Source organism: Podarcis vaucheri (genome assembly GCF_965113315.1).
Source record: "Podarcis vaucheri genome assembly, chromosome: 1".
NCBI classification, from domain to species: Eukaryota; Metazoa; Chordata; class Lepidosauria; order Squamata; family Lacertidae; genus Podarcis; species Podarcis vaucheri.
In genome coordinates this window covers 95,741,389-95,755,401 of record NC_138759.1, presented here as the reverse complement: position 1 = coordinate 95,755,401, position 14,013 = coordinate 95,741,389, and the positions used below count along the sequence as shown (strand labels likewise).

The 14,013-nt window shown below is 41.7% G+C and overlaps 1 protein-coding gene across 1 annotated transcript in view; it reads left to right on the top strand.

Annotated features, from left to right (window-relative positions):
- HEG1 (heart development protein with EGF like domains 1) overlaps window positions 1-13,751 on the top strand; it is a 60,763-nt gene extending 47,012 nt beyond the window's left edge. Inside the window, exons 17-21 of the mRNA XM_082235098.1 lie at window positions 3,606-3,648; window positions 3,798-3,835; window positions 4,697-4,784; window positions 6,331-6,505; window positions 7,927-13,751. Coding sequence (XP_082091224.1) covers window positions 3,606-3,648; window positions 3,798-3,835; window positions 4,697-4,784; window positions 6,331-6,505; window positions 7,927-8,076 — 494 coding nt within the window. The 3' untranslated portion in view covers window positions 8,077-13,751. The remainder of the gene's footprint in view (window positions 1-3,605; window positions 3,649-3,797; window positions 3,836-4,696; window positions 4,785-6,330; window positions 6,506-7,926) is intronic.
- The last annotated feature ends 262 nt before the right edge of the window (window positions 13,752-14,013 follow it).

The window sequence follows — 14,013 nt, the reverse complement described above, 5'->3', positions numbered from 1 at the left end:
CACGCTGCCAACTCTTAATAAGGAGCTTCCCTGCCAAGTTTATAGTGCCATTTGGTTCCAGAGATTTTCTGCATGAAAATCAACCTAAACTTTGGCTGTACTTGTCTAACAGATGCAGATTTACCTGCCTGTTTATCTGTCTTGAGTTCTGGATCTCAAGCGTTCTGTTGATGTGTCCTGCATTTTGAAAATGGTTGTGTTTAGACACGGTGGGTGGCTGGGTTCACTGCACAGCAGAAAAAATATCCAGATGTGTTTCAGTGTTGGGGAAAAAGTGGTTTCTGGCTTTCAGATAATAGCATGTTTTGGAGTTAACGCTTTATACATTCTCAGAGGGGTGGAGGCAGGGTGCCAGACCTCCCCCGCCTTCCATCAAGCATAGCAGCAATTTATTTAACTTGCTCATTCCACTGTTCTAAGCTGCTCACTTGAATAGTAGAGGGGTCCCTTTTATGGATGATACATAAAGGGCAGAGCTGGAACACCACATAATTGTTTGCCAATAAGGAACGTGTAGGGCCTAACTTAAAATCACTGTGTGCAAATTGTTTAGCCTTGTGGGCTCCAGCAAAACTTAGCTGGAAAGCTGCAACCGAGTTTCATTTTTCACTTTTCCTACCTTCCTTATCTTTATTAAGCTCTGTAGACCACATATAAATGTGACCAATAACAATCAAAGAGGATTGCCACCTCCTTGAAAACTAAAGATAGAAAATACAATCTGAATTTTGGCCCCACTAAATAAATAACAATCCATTAATTTATAACAAAGATGAAATGCAGCATTTAAACAAATAGCATTGAAAGCCCTGTATTTGCATAGGAACGACAATGCAGGCTCCACTGCTCACTCCACACTGTTGCTGAACTTGCAGCAGTGCTTCAGGTTTGTTCAATGGAAGGGGAGAGGAGGAAATCCTCACTACTTGTTAAAAGTTTCCTGAACTTTTGCTGTTCCCATTGCAAATGTTCACCCTCCCCCAGTCTTCTGCATGGGTTTGGCCTCATTCCCTTAAACCCCCTGAAATGTACAGGGATGGGTCTTTGGTTCAGCATTGATTTAAACCAGTTGACTAGCAGAGGTCACTATTAATCCACAGGAATGCCACAGATTAAAGTATTAGAAACAACATAGAAAGCTGCTTTATACCATCAGGCTATTTCTCCATTTATCCGGGCATTGTCTATCCTGAATAGCAGTGGGTCTCTGGGGTCCTAGGGACTGGTTTTTCACGTTACCTGCTAACTGATCATTTTATCCAAAGATGCAAAGGCTTCAGCCTGGGAGTTTCTGAATGCAAAGCATGCATTCTGCCTCTCGTTTCCTATGCCTTCTGGGACCTTGTGAATGCTAAATATGTGCCATTAGGCGGAAACGACATGTAAATCTGTAAACCAAAAACAGCCTCTGGAAACTCTAGTTTGTATCCAGTGCTGCTATCCCACTAGAGCAGCAGACTTCACTTCGCACAACAGAACTCTTCTTTGTCCTTTTGCCCTGCAGTCTCCTGAGCACCCTCAAAATCTGCTCCAGAGGCTTGGATAACCCTCCAGATCAGCTTTTGAGGGTACATAGGGAAAGGAGAAGGGGACGTCCCACTGCAAAAGTGGAACTGAGACACTGAGCAAAGGAATAGTGATGATACTTAAACCCTTTGCCATTAAAAAACAAATTCAAAATCACTCCCAGCTGATTTAGACTGAGTTCATCTAAAGTAGTTTTTTGGATATCTAATGTATTCATTCTCTCTTTCTCTCTATATATTCTCTGTTACTGAGGTGTTCTCATGGACATTTTCTCTTTTTTTCGCCTCTTCCCCCTGAAAAGGAAAAGTTAAATGTGCCTATATACCATGAAGGGGATGATGATGGGAATCATATTCAAAGAGGCGAAAGCCTCCTCTAGGCCTGGGCAATATATCGATATATTGCCCAGGATCGGTATGAGGAGCAGACCGTGATGTCAGCTTCATTCAGCAGTACAATGATACCTCGGGTTACATACGCTTCAGGTTACATACGCTTCAGGTTACAGACTCTGCTAACCCAGAAATAGTACCTCAGGTTAAGAACTTTGCTTCAGGATGAGAACAGAAATAGTGCTCCGGCGGTGCGGCGGCAGCAGGAGGCCCCATTAGCTAAAGTGGTGCTTCAGGTTAAGAATAGTTTCAGGTTAAGAACGGACCTCTGGAACAAATTAAGTACTTAACCCGAGGTACCACTGTATATCGCAGGTGAAACCACCATCTCTCCCAAGTCCCTCTGCTAGCTGTGTCCTTCCTCCAGCGGGCGCTGCTAGCAGAGGGACTCAGGAGCGCTGGCAGTTTCACCACCAATATATCGCTGAGTGTAATCCCCATCCCACTCTGTACTCATACAACGGAGCCACCGATACAGCCTGCACATCTTTAAACTGCTTGATGGAGGGGTGTGCAGCTGCCCTTGCCTCAGTTGAGCAGTTAAAGGAGCTGGTTTCTGCAAGCCATCTCAGCGGGGGGGGGGGGAGTTCCCTCTCCCCAGCTGAGTTGCATGAACAAGCTGCATTGTCCCAGCCTGCAGCCCTGGGAGAAACCATCTCAGCTCTCGAGGTGAGAGCTGGGGCAGTTTCACCCCGTGTCTCACAGGCAGAGGCCAATGCATCTTGTTTTTTCAACATCACAGTATATCGCCAAACTGCGATGTTTACCACGATGTTGAAAAGCTGATACCGCCCAGCCCATGCCTCCTCCCCACCTTTACCCCTGTTCCTCTGCTCAACACTGCTGTCTGCACAGGCTGCTTTTGGTTAAAGATGTATTTGAGTGAAATGTGGACACCGCTGCAAGTCTTTTCATATGCAGCATTGCTGTGTGTTAAGAGTGACCTCCACTGGCCAGCTGGTTTAAATGCATCAAGTTTCTTGCCTAGTATTGTCTTATTTTTATTAATTTATTTGCACTGTTTGTAATCCACACTTTTGTCAGAATATATCAAGGGGGTATACAACATAGAAGAATCAAATCAGCAAAATGTATCCATAAAAAAATTATTAAAAACTTCAATAAAACATAATTCAATGTCAGTTGGTGAAAAATTGAAAGTTCATATTTCAAGGTCTTCACTCACTGCTTTCTCTCACTCTTTCTGTAAGCTGCTCCACACTACATGGAAAGCCAAATTGTGCCTTAGGGAGACTGAATAAACATGCTGGATCCTTGAGAGGAACTCTCCGCCACTCTGTTCCTCCCTGGTTCTCTAAGCTGAGCTGAATCAAGGTTTGAACCAGGCTTGTGTTAGAACTCCCTCTTCACTAATGTTGGGTCCCATCCACACCACCCTGCCAGCCTACTGACTGTGCATATTTATTGGCCAGAATATAACAGAATGGTGCAATTGATTCTGGACGACCCAAGATGTGCTTGTGTTGATTGAAGAGCAGCTGCTGGCCATACCCAGTGCAAACCCACTTTTGAAACTTCAAAAGCAGTTTTTCACAGGCGTTTGCTGTTTAACGTGGGCAGGGATGTAAAAAAAAAAATTGCACCGAGTTCACCTAAAGTAGTTCTTTGGATACAAGCAAATTATCTTTCTGAGATGTGCTCATGGACATTCTCTTTCTCTTTTAGCTTGTGAAGATGGGTATAAACTTGTGAATGACACCTGTGTGAGGTACAGTAAATTATAGAAATCTGTTTTCTTTGTTTCACATTCCTTTCCCTCCTGCTCATTGCCATCACCAGCCATTAATGCATTTTGATCACTTTCATATTGGTTCAATTAACACTTAATTGATTGGAATTTTTTTTCCCCTGTTTCAGTTGCCCATTTGGATTAGGAGGATTCAATTGTGGGAATCGTGAGTATCTGGTCTAGCAGCTCTAACTCCCAAACTGGTTTTGCTTTTCTTTCAATAAGTTATATGGTCTTTCAACAATAGATTTCCAAAACAGTGTATGACCAAGGCTTTAAAGGCAGTCAAATTATAGCACATTAAAAACCATTCATTTAAAACCAACAGATGTCTAAGCAAGCAGTATTAACGGATCTGTACAAATAGAGCAGAACAGAAAAAAAATTATCAAACCTAATTTTTAGACATTGTGAAAAAGAGAGATCACCCTGACCCTGGAAGAAATACAGAGAGGAAGCCTTATGAGACTTCTTTCAGAGGCCATTCCAGAGTACTTGGGCCACAGCAAAGAAGGGCCTTCATCAACTGAAAGCTAACGTGGTGTCAATGTAAAATGGTGCTTTCAGCAGGCCCTGTTGAAAGTTCTTCATTGTCTGGGTGGGAGGATTCATACAGAAGGAGAATTTCTGTGAGGTAATTTGAAGCCAGGCAATTTAGTTCTTTATATGTCAAAACAAAACCAGTACAGCATACTGAATTGAATCCGTAAACCAGCCAGCAATGAGTTCAGACGTTTCAAAATATGTGTATATCAACTAGTACCTGTTAATTGTCTCTGTGTGAGCATTTCCTCATAGGCTAACTAGTTTTTCCACTTCTGTCAAAGAAGCTAAGCTACATCAGTGAATCTTTATCCCATACCTGATAGTGGCTTTGTAAGCATTCCATGACATAAGAGCATCTCCGAGGTTATAGATAAGGGAATCTTTACAGGCATCAAGAAGGTGACAGTTTCACATTATTGCCTATACATAAAAGATGAACAATTTTCCATTGAAGCAATATTGTTTCTGTTCTTTGCTTTAGCGTATCAGCTCATCACCATTGTGATCGCAGCAGCTGGAGGGGGACTTCTGCTCATCATGGCGATAGCTCTCATTGTCACGTGCTGCCAGTAGGTATCCTAAGCCAAGTGCCTGTTTTTAAAATAAAACGCTAAATACCCATCATGGGGAAATTGTTTATCTATTGATTATACTTTCGTTGAATGAAATTGCACCTTTAAAATGTTTCTTGTGATTGTGCAAAAATTAATAATGTCCAAATGATTCAGAGTTGTATATCAACCATATCAAGATAAATGTTTTGGCGGTATTTGACAGATACCACAAATACTGAAAAGCACAAGTAAGATCTGGCAGAAGCTTCTTTGATTCCCCCCCCCCAAAAAGGGGGATATTGTCACTGTTTTCCCCACCACCACCACCATTTGTCCGAAGAGCATACTAGAGCAGTGTAGTATCTGACTCCCTGCTAAGGATGGAAGAGAAATTTGATGCACTTTGCATTTTAAGGCAAACTTACTTAGTAAGCACTTTCTGAAATGATACGTGAAATGAAACACAGCTATCCTTCAAAGAAATTTTCCTTAATTTTATGATGCAATTCTCTAGCCAAATAATGCGTACAAAAACACATACACTAGGGTCAACAGTGTTGTTGTTTAGTCATCTTAGTCATGTTCGACTCTCCGTGACCCCATGAACCAGAGCATGCCTTGGAAACTCTCACTTTCTTCTCAAAGCTTCTCCTTTTTTATGTACATGGAGTTTTCTTGGCAAAATACTGGAGTGGTTTGCCAGTTCCTTCTCCAGGTGGATCACATTTAGTCTAAACTCTCCACTATGACCTGTCCGTCTTGGGTGGCCCTGCATGGCATAGCTCATAGCTTCTTTGAGTTGTTCAAGCCCCTTCGCCACAACAAGGCAGTGATCCATGAAGGGGTCAACTGTGCATGGAAATGCATATATCCATGAAAATAACATGCAAAATGTGCTTATATTCAATGAAATGGCTTTGCAAAAATGAGTATACAGTGGTACCTCGGGTTACATACACTTCAGGTTACATACGCTTCAGGTTACAGACTCCGCTAACCCAGAAATAGTACCTCGGGTTAAGAACTTTGCTTCAGGATAAGAACAGAAATTGTGCTCTGGCGGCACAGTGGCAGCAGGAGGCCCCATTAGCTAAAGTGGTGCTTCAGGTTAAGAACAATTTCAGGTTAAGAACAGACCTCTGGAATGAATTAAGTACTTAACCCGAGGTACCACTATATTAGGCAACATTTCATACCAAAAAATATGAGAAATTTGCAGTAAAACTATGATGTTTCATGAGGTTTTTAAAAAAGAAAATTCAAACATATGTGGAAACATATCTGCATACCCCTATTCCCCACCCCAGTCATAACTGTGTTTTCACAGCACCCCTGTAAGCAAGGCTGTGCAGAAAGATAGAGCAACTGGCCCAAGGACATTCAATGAGCTTCATGGCTGGTTCAGTGAGGATTTGCATCTGCGTCTCCCTCATCCAAGTTCAACCACTATGCCACACTGGCTCTCTTATGGTTATGAAAAAGATGCATGGGAGTTTTATAGCTATCTCCTGTCCTTTTCATATGGTTTGCATATAAATGTTTCTTTCTTTCTTTATCCCAGGAAGAATAAAAATGACATAAGCAAACTCATCTTCAAAAGTGGAGATTTCCAGATGTCGCCATATGCTGAGTATCCCAAAAACCCTCGAGCTCAAGACTGGGGGAGAGAAACCATTGAAATGCAAGAGAATGGGAGCACTAAAAACCTACTACAGATGACAGATGTTTACTATATGGTAACGAATCCTCAGCTTGTACATGTGCGTTTTAACAAAAGTCCAAAGGTTATATACTCAATGATATATAACCAAGGTTACAGTCAAGATAATTGGTTTTGAGCAGGGGCTGTTGTGCAGTCAGTGTATGTTCCTGCAGGCCTCATATGCCGATCTTGCCATGGAAGGTTTCAGCTGAATGAGAACTTTATTGTCTCTCTCCATAAAGAACAGAACAGACACAGGAAACGTTCGACTTCACCTAGCTCCAGTTAAGTCCATTGCCACCTAGTGGCAAAACTATGTCTATGCATGCAGGTAGGCGCGCCTTCTACAGGCTGCCACAGAGCATACAGCCGCTATAGCATCAAAATAGTACATGAATTATGATGTAACAATCCCCATAACATCCAACAGTGATGTCTTTGTCTCTCTAGTATGACAGATTACTAAGATCTTGGCCTTGGGTAGGGCCAGGAATATTGTTCATTACCTTCCTAGCCTCCCCTTTGCCCAATAAATCAATGGAATCCACCCTTCTCTAGCTAAGTTATGCTGAGAGAGAATGATTAGCCCAAGTTCATCAAATGAGCTTCATTGCTGGGTGGAAATTTGTATCCAGGTCTCCTTTATCTTCATCCTATAATCTCTGGGATTAGCAGCCATATGACAATGATAGCAGCATACTGTATCTCCTACATCATTGATTCCTACCTGGCTGTGCTCCACCCAAAATAGCTGCCCTGGAGGCGTTCTCCATAATATCTACATGTGCATCGGAGTACAAAACAGATGTGCTGTATTTTCTATGTACTCATTGGTCTGGGTTGCAACGGCTATGATTTGTTCATGCCAGTAACAACTGGTGGCAGAAGCTTGCTTTCCGATATGCTAAGGAAGTATTGGGCAGCAATATATTTTCCTAGGTTGCATCTGATTGGTATAATTCTGTTTCCAAAGCTTTGGCATTCCAGATTTTTGGTTTGGAAGAGAATGAGAAATAAAAGTGAAAAGAGGGATTCAGAGATATTACTGTGTTTACCTTTGTCATGCATGGTGGCAGTATATAGACATAATAATAGTAACTGCTTCTATGCTCTGATTTTTGTTTTAATTTCATGATAATGTTGTTTATCTATTTATATATATGTGTGTGTGTGTATAAAATTATATACCACAATTCCATCGAAAATTTCAAAGCAGTACATTATATACATAGAACCCAAACAGATCACCAGCTATTATTTTTTTCCTCAGTGGTGGCCTAGAATGCCCAAACAATTATTACTGAACACATCTGCTTAATCTCTATTAGAAGAGCATATTATCTATTGGAAGCATTTGTACCTTCATGTATTATTATTAAAATCCCAGAAAGGATAAGTGCTGACTATTGAACCATTTCCCCCCTTCCTTTCTGTGTCCATGTCTTACCCTTCTAGACAACCAACCCAAGGAACCCTGAACTAGAAAGAAACGGGCTGTACCCACCTTACACAGGTCTTCCGGGATCCCGACACTCCTGCATCTACCCTGGCCAATACAATCCTTCCTTTGTTAGTGATGACAGCAGAAGAAGAGATTACTTTTAATGGCATTGCAGGAGAGACATGGGAAAGTGAATGGAACATCGGCCATTGCCTGCTAATTGTTTTCTGGGTACACATTAATTATACAGCTCAGATGCTGGCATAGTTTGTATACAGAAAGGAAACTTTGAACCCTTGGAGGATACTGAACAGGGTTGTCCGAAAGGAGCCATTTGTAGCTGCTGTTGAACAGCAATGGGAAGGCAGGTGTAAAGAGCAAGTCAGCACACAGGCCTGTCTAAGAGGCAAGGGAGAAGCTTAAAGGAGTTCCTGTGTGTACATTCTGCATCTTTTCCTTATCACTAATTGTGTCACATAATGTGAATTTGATAGTAGATCACTAAAGCAAAGCTAACAAACGCTGTGGATGACACTCTAAATCTAACGCCAGTAAAGTGTGTTGTGTTTACAGTTAACAACTAGTGCTGTGTTTGTGTTGCCCACGTTTTATGCAAAGCTGCGTTGAGTGGATTTTATGGAAAGAACCATTTCTCTGTCACCAGGTATCTATTAATGGGTACTGATGAGATAGTCACAGAATGCTGGGGATGCGTATGGGAATGTAGCCTAAGAATGGGGGTTCTATGTATAATGTGCAACGTTCAGGGTCCTTTTTCTTTTCTTGGGATAATGCATCTTCTTATTTCCTGTCTTGTCATTCAGTTGTGTATTGACTCAGTTGCAATGGTGCTTGCTCCTGGCCTCTGTTTGCCCCCAATTTATTATTGACCATTGTCTCATGAAGAGTAATCATTGCCCCATGCCCATGCCTTCTCCAATCATGAATTTTTTCTTCCTCCATGAACTCTTAGTGAATTGATTATGTATGCTGGTCTCATAGTATAGAACCACACGTGTGTGTGTGTGTGTGTGTGTGTGTGTGTGTGTGTAACCAAATGGTGAGTGAGGATTGCCCCCAGTAAAAATGGGGGTGGTGGTTAAATGATATTCAGGTTTACAGTATCTGAAATTTGAGCTCAGAAAATAAAATCCAGAAATCATCAGATCAAGAAGAGGAAAAAGTGATAGGAATCTGAAACTCTGGCTGAGAATACCTGAAGTGCCACAACATGTGCCCCCAAATTTGGTTGGGATGCTTGTTGAATTTCACAGGCAGCTGACTGTTCACTTTTAGTTTAGCTAGGCTAATCACCGTGATATGAGACCAACAAACTGTGCTTGTTCAGTGCACTGCTGCTACCAGACTAAACCCCACAAGAGGTTGAGCTCATAGAGCTGCTTTAAACGGCATACAACCAGCTTACCAACTCAAATTTTCCCTTTGGTTAACTCATTGTCCTTTACTAGCACTTAAACCAGGATTCCAAGTCACTTGTAAATTGTGGTTGGCCCCAGAACCACGTTCTTCCATATGGGAAAAGGAAGGGCATACTAGAATGCCCTTTTGTGGTGTCTTGAGTTGTAACCTAAGACATCTTCTCATTTATTTATTTTTTGTCGTTTTCAAAATGTCCATCCCTTTGCTGCTGAAGAAAAACGTGCTTTTGCCTTTCTTCCTCTCATCCACATAACCAGGGACCTGGTGTTCACCCACCGCAACACTAAATAGCTCACCTCCCATAGTTATTTATTTTAGGATTTCCCAATCCCTGGCAACACTTTTCCCCACCTGCAAGGCTAGCCCTGACCCATTCCATATCGTGGAGATAAGATATAGTAGAGAAGATGGCTTAACTTTTATCCAGGTAGCCGTGGAAGAAAGCAACCAGGAAGCATTTTAAGTGGGATTGGCATCATATGTAGCTGAACCCGGACCCAAGTTCTCTTGTGTATGGCTTTTCCTAATGCAAAACAACTTTTGCTCTCTGAAGGTTCTAAAGAAGGTGTGGTTTTATGAGAAAAGAGGACTTTGTACAGTGTGCAGGAAGCTGCAGGGTGGCTGAGTGGTGACGCTTGCAGCTTAATCATGAAGGATTTGGAGGCAGTGATTAATAGTGAGAGACCTAGCCTGCAGAGCGGCATGTGATTGTTTCAGATTGGGTGAGTGGGGGAAGATTGGGTCAGGCCAGAGGTGTTTCTTGTCCTGCACTCCTGTATCCCATAGCAACCACTTCAGAATTGTGAAAAAGGATGCACTTCACCAGAAGGCACAAAAAAGAAGGAAATAATTCAAGGATGTGGGAGAGAAAGGAGAGTGGGAGAATGAGAGAGTGGGAGAGACATACACTGTCTGTGTACCACTTCTGAATACATAGGCTAATTGCCAGTTATAAAACTACCCTCTGTGACCATGTTATCTTATGAATTAAGTTCAGCTGTAACTATAGTCCATGACATTTTCGAGGCTCCAACCTCAGATTTCATTAGTCATAGAATAGGCTAAGATACCATTCTGTATAACGGCTAAATTCACAAGCTTAACTACAGCAACCACTTCTGCAAGCAGAAAAGGACTGGGGGAAATATCCTGAGTAGTCTAGTTCCTCTTACTCTAGCTGTACCTATTCTGCTTTTTGAAATTATTTGGGAACAATATTTCTATTTTTTAAAAAAAATCAGCTGTGTTCAGGTCACTTTACTGCTTTCTGTATTGCAAATTGCTTCAGGTTGTACTTTGTACTGTAAAAAGCCCCCCCCCCCCCCCGCAAATGTAAAATTAATCATCAGGTGTTTTCCACAGACTGATCTTGCATTGCCACACAAGGAAGCCGGATGCGAAATGGAGTTTGTTCACCTTGATCTGGCAAGGATGATTCATGTGTGGGGTGAAAGAAAAGGCGGGGGAGCTATACCCAGATGGTCAGTGCAGTCCAGCTATAACAGAGCTGATACATCTGGTTGGCGGGTGTGTACACAGAAATCTAGATGAAGCAGCACATGTTCAGCCATATTCCCTTCATGGGAGGAATCTTTGGATCAGGACCTTTGCTTTGGATGGCAAGGGGAATGACCCATAACTATGTCCACTTTTATGGAAAGGTGTAGCTGACAAAACAGTTGCCAAACACCCGTAAAAACTTTCAACGCTTTCTGTCATAATCTTATATTACAGGCCTCGTCCAAGCATCCCTTTAAACCATAGTTTAAACTATGGTTTAAAGTGAGCACTTGTGGTGCTCCACCACTACTATTTCCTTTCCCACTTGGAGGAGGAAACACCATGGAGGACGGCTTCCGATTAAGTGCCAACAAGCACTTGTGTATTGTTTCTTTCCTACCTAACCAGCCACAATGGTTATCCAAAGTTTATTTGTTATTTATTTATTTTATTTATTTACCCTATTTATGGATTGCCCTTCACCCAAAGGCCCCAGGGCAGGACTACACAGAATTGAAACCAAAATTAGTAATAATAAAGTCTGAAAACTTACCGTAAATTCCATACAAATAAAACAGCAGCATCAATTAAAATCCAATCCCAATGTACCTGACCCTTCCCTAAAATCCTGAGAAAGCCCAGCGATGAAGTGACAGCAATGTGGTGGTGAGGCAGGCTTCAGAGGGGAGATCGCTCCAAAGGAACGGGGCTACCCCTGAGAAGGCCCAACTCTGGGGACCTTATGAAAAAATATATGGAAAGAGACATTATTTTAGATACCTGGGACCCACATCGTTAAGGGTTTTAATTACTAACACAGGCACCTTAACTATGGCCTGGAAGATTTGTAGTTGTTTCAAAATTGGTGTCCTGTATGAGCTTTTCCAGATACCTACTGGCAGTCTAGCTGCTGCAATTTGCATTAGTTATTGTTTCTGGCCCATTTTGAAGGGCAGTCCCACATAGTTCAACCAGTTATGCACACCGGGACATACATAACTGTGACCAAGCTATCTCTGTCCAGAAACAATTGTAATTGGTGCACCAGCCAAAACTGGGCATGGGCATTCCTTCCTCTGAGGTCATGTGGACCTCAAGGGATACAGCTTTGTTATTAGCTTACCATCACGAGGACTGGGTTGCATGTAGCAGGAAGCAAGCCTCTGCTTTGTTTTCCCTTTGAGTGGAAAGCAAAGGAGTGGCAGTGGAGCACCTAATGATTTTTAACTTTATTTTAACTATGATTTAATGCAACTTGCAAACCAGCCCACAGACTAGCTGAATAATGATTACCTCAGCCAAAGGAACTCTTGGAGTTGTAGTTCTGTGTACAGAACTGGGAATTTCTTACGAGAGAGCGAATTCTCAGTACTCTCAACAAATTACAGTTCCTAAGATCCTTTAGGGTCAAACTTGCTGTGGATTCAAAAGTGAATAATAAAGTGTCCTTGGTGGAAGCTCTTCAGAGTCCCACTGTGATGCCACATAGAAGAAGCAACAACAAGAGGAACAGTATAAAGGGGAGTTCAAAACATTTATTTATTTAGTAGAAATGAATGAGTATTTCTTAGTTACTAATTGGAAAATCAGTTATGCTAATATTTTATTATATTTGGTGACAGTGAGATACTGAAATCTGTGATGGGTAGTACAATGGGGGAAAGCCTGCAATGTTTTGACACTACAGTATTTTGCAGAAATAATCAAGATTATGAGCCTACACAGTTATGTGACTAAAGTCCCATTGGACCTAGTGGGATAGAGGCTTAAGTTTGTAGTAAAAAATGGTCATGTATTTGGGATTCTTGTTCAGATATAACAGTGCAACCCTAACCATATCGACTCAGAAGTAAGTCCTATTGAATTAAGTAGAGCTTACTGCCAGGTCGTGGGGTTAGGATTGCAGCAAAACACAGGAGTCCAACCTCCCTTTGTGCTGGGCTGGTGGCTGGGCTGGGCGGAAGTGTCCTTCCTCTGGCCTCCTGCTGGATGCCACCTTCAGAGCTCCTCTTGTGCCGGCCAGCAACATCCTCACCACCACCAGCCAGCACAAAGCCCCAAACTGGACTTTTGGGGGGAGGGCGAAGCTGAGCCAGCCTGCGATGCTGCCCCAGCACCTGCCATCCTCACCACTGTGTGCAGCAGGACTGCAGCTGAAGAGGTGGGCTCTGCTATTCCATAAAGCTCTGCCAGGATGGAGGTGGGGGGGATGCAGAGAGTTGAAATGTTCCCTAAATTATTATTGAGACCTCGTGGTCAGTTGTTTCATAGGAAGGCCTATGGAATGTTGCACAAACTTTAGAAAGCTTACAACATTTATTAGAGAGTTCTATCTCTGCTATATCATTCTGTCCAATATTGGGAGGAAAATGATCTTACAACATCCAATATATTATATTTCTTTACAATGTTGTTGGTTGTTAAATGAAATCTGCTAAGGGTTTTGTTTTGTTTTGCTTTGCTTTCTTCCATTAAAACAACAACAACTAAATTTGGCAGGACTGCAAAATAGGAAGTCACTCTCATCTTTACCAGTCAAAAATGTATGTGATGTCTACCATGTCTTTCAGACAAGATGGATAAAGCCTTGTTTGTGTGTCTTCATAATGACTCTGAATGTACCGTCAGTTTGACTTGCAATTGTCTATTGTACTTTGTTCTGGATTTCAGCTTTGCATACCTGTGAACATAACTTCTGAGATGTTTTGTTTATTTTATGTTTCCAACACAGTGTTATTTAAAGGTGTATCTTATTTGCAGCCTCCACTAATTATACAGTACTGTAGTTCCAAAGTATAAAGTATAAAGTTTGGATTATTTTTATACCAGCATCCAAATATTTGATTTCTGGCGTTCTAGTCAGTGTAATAAAAATGATACAATAAAAGTATTAATAATATTCTGAACCTGAGTTTTTATTGGTACATGCAAACAAGACAGCATCCGCATCTCCGTTTGCATATGGAGAAAAGTTAAATAATACACTTCTCAAAAGTCTCCACTGAAAGGTTTGATAGGTAATGGCTACAACAGGTTTTTCTCTACCTCAATATTCTAGGCCTACTGAAAAGGGAGGGGAGGAGATCGTATTTCAATAAGCAGGTGCATTCTGGTTATAAAAGTTGGCAAATCTACTGTAGCTGTAAAATCCATATTTGAAA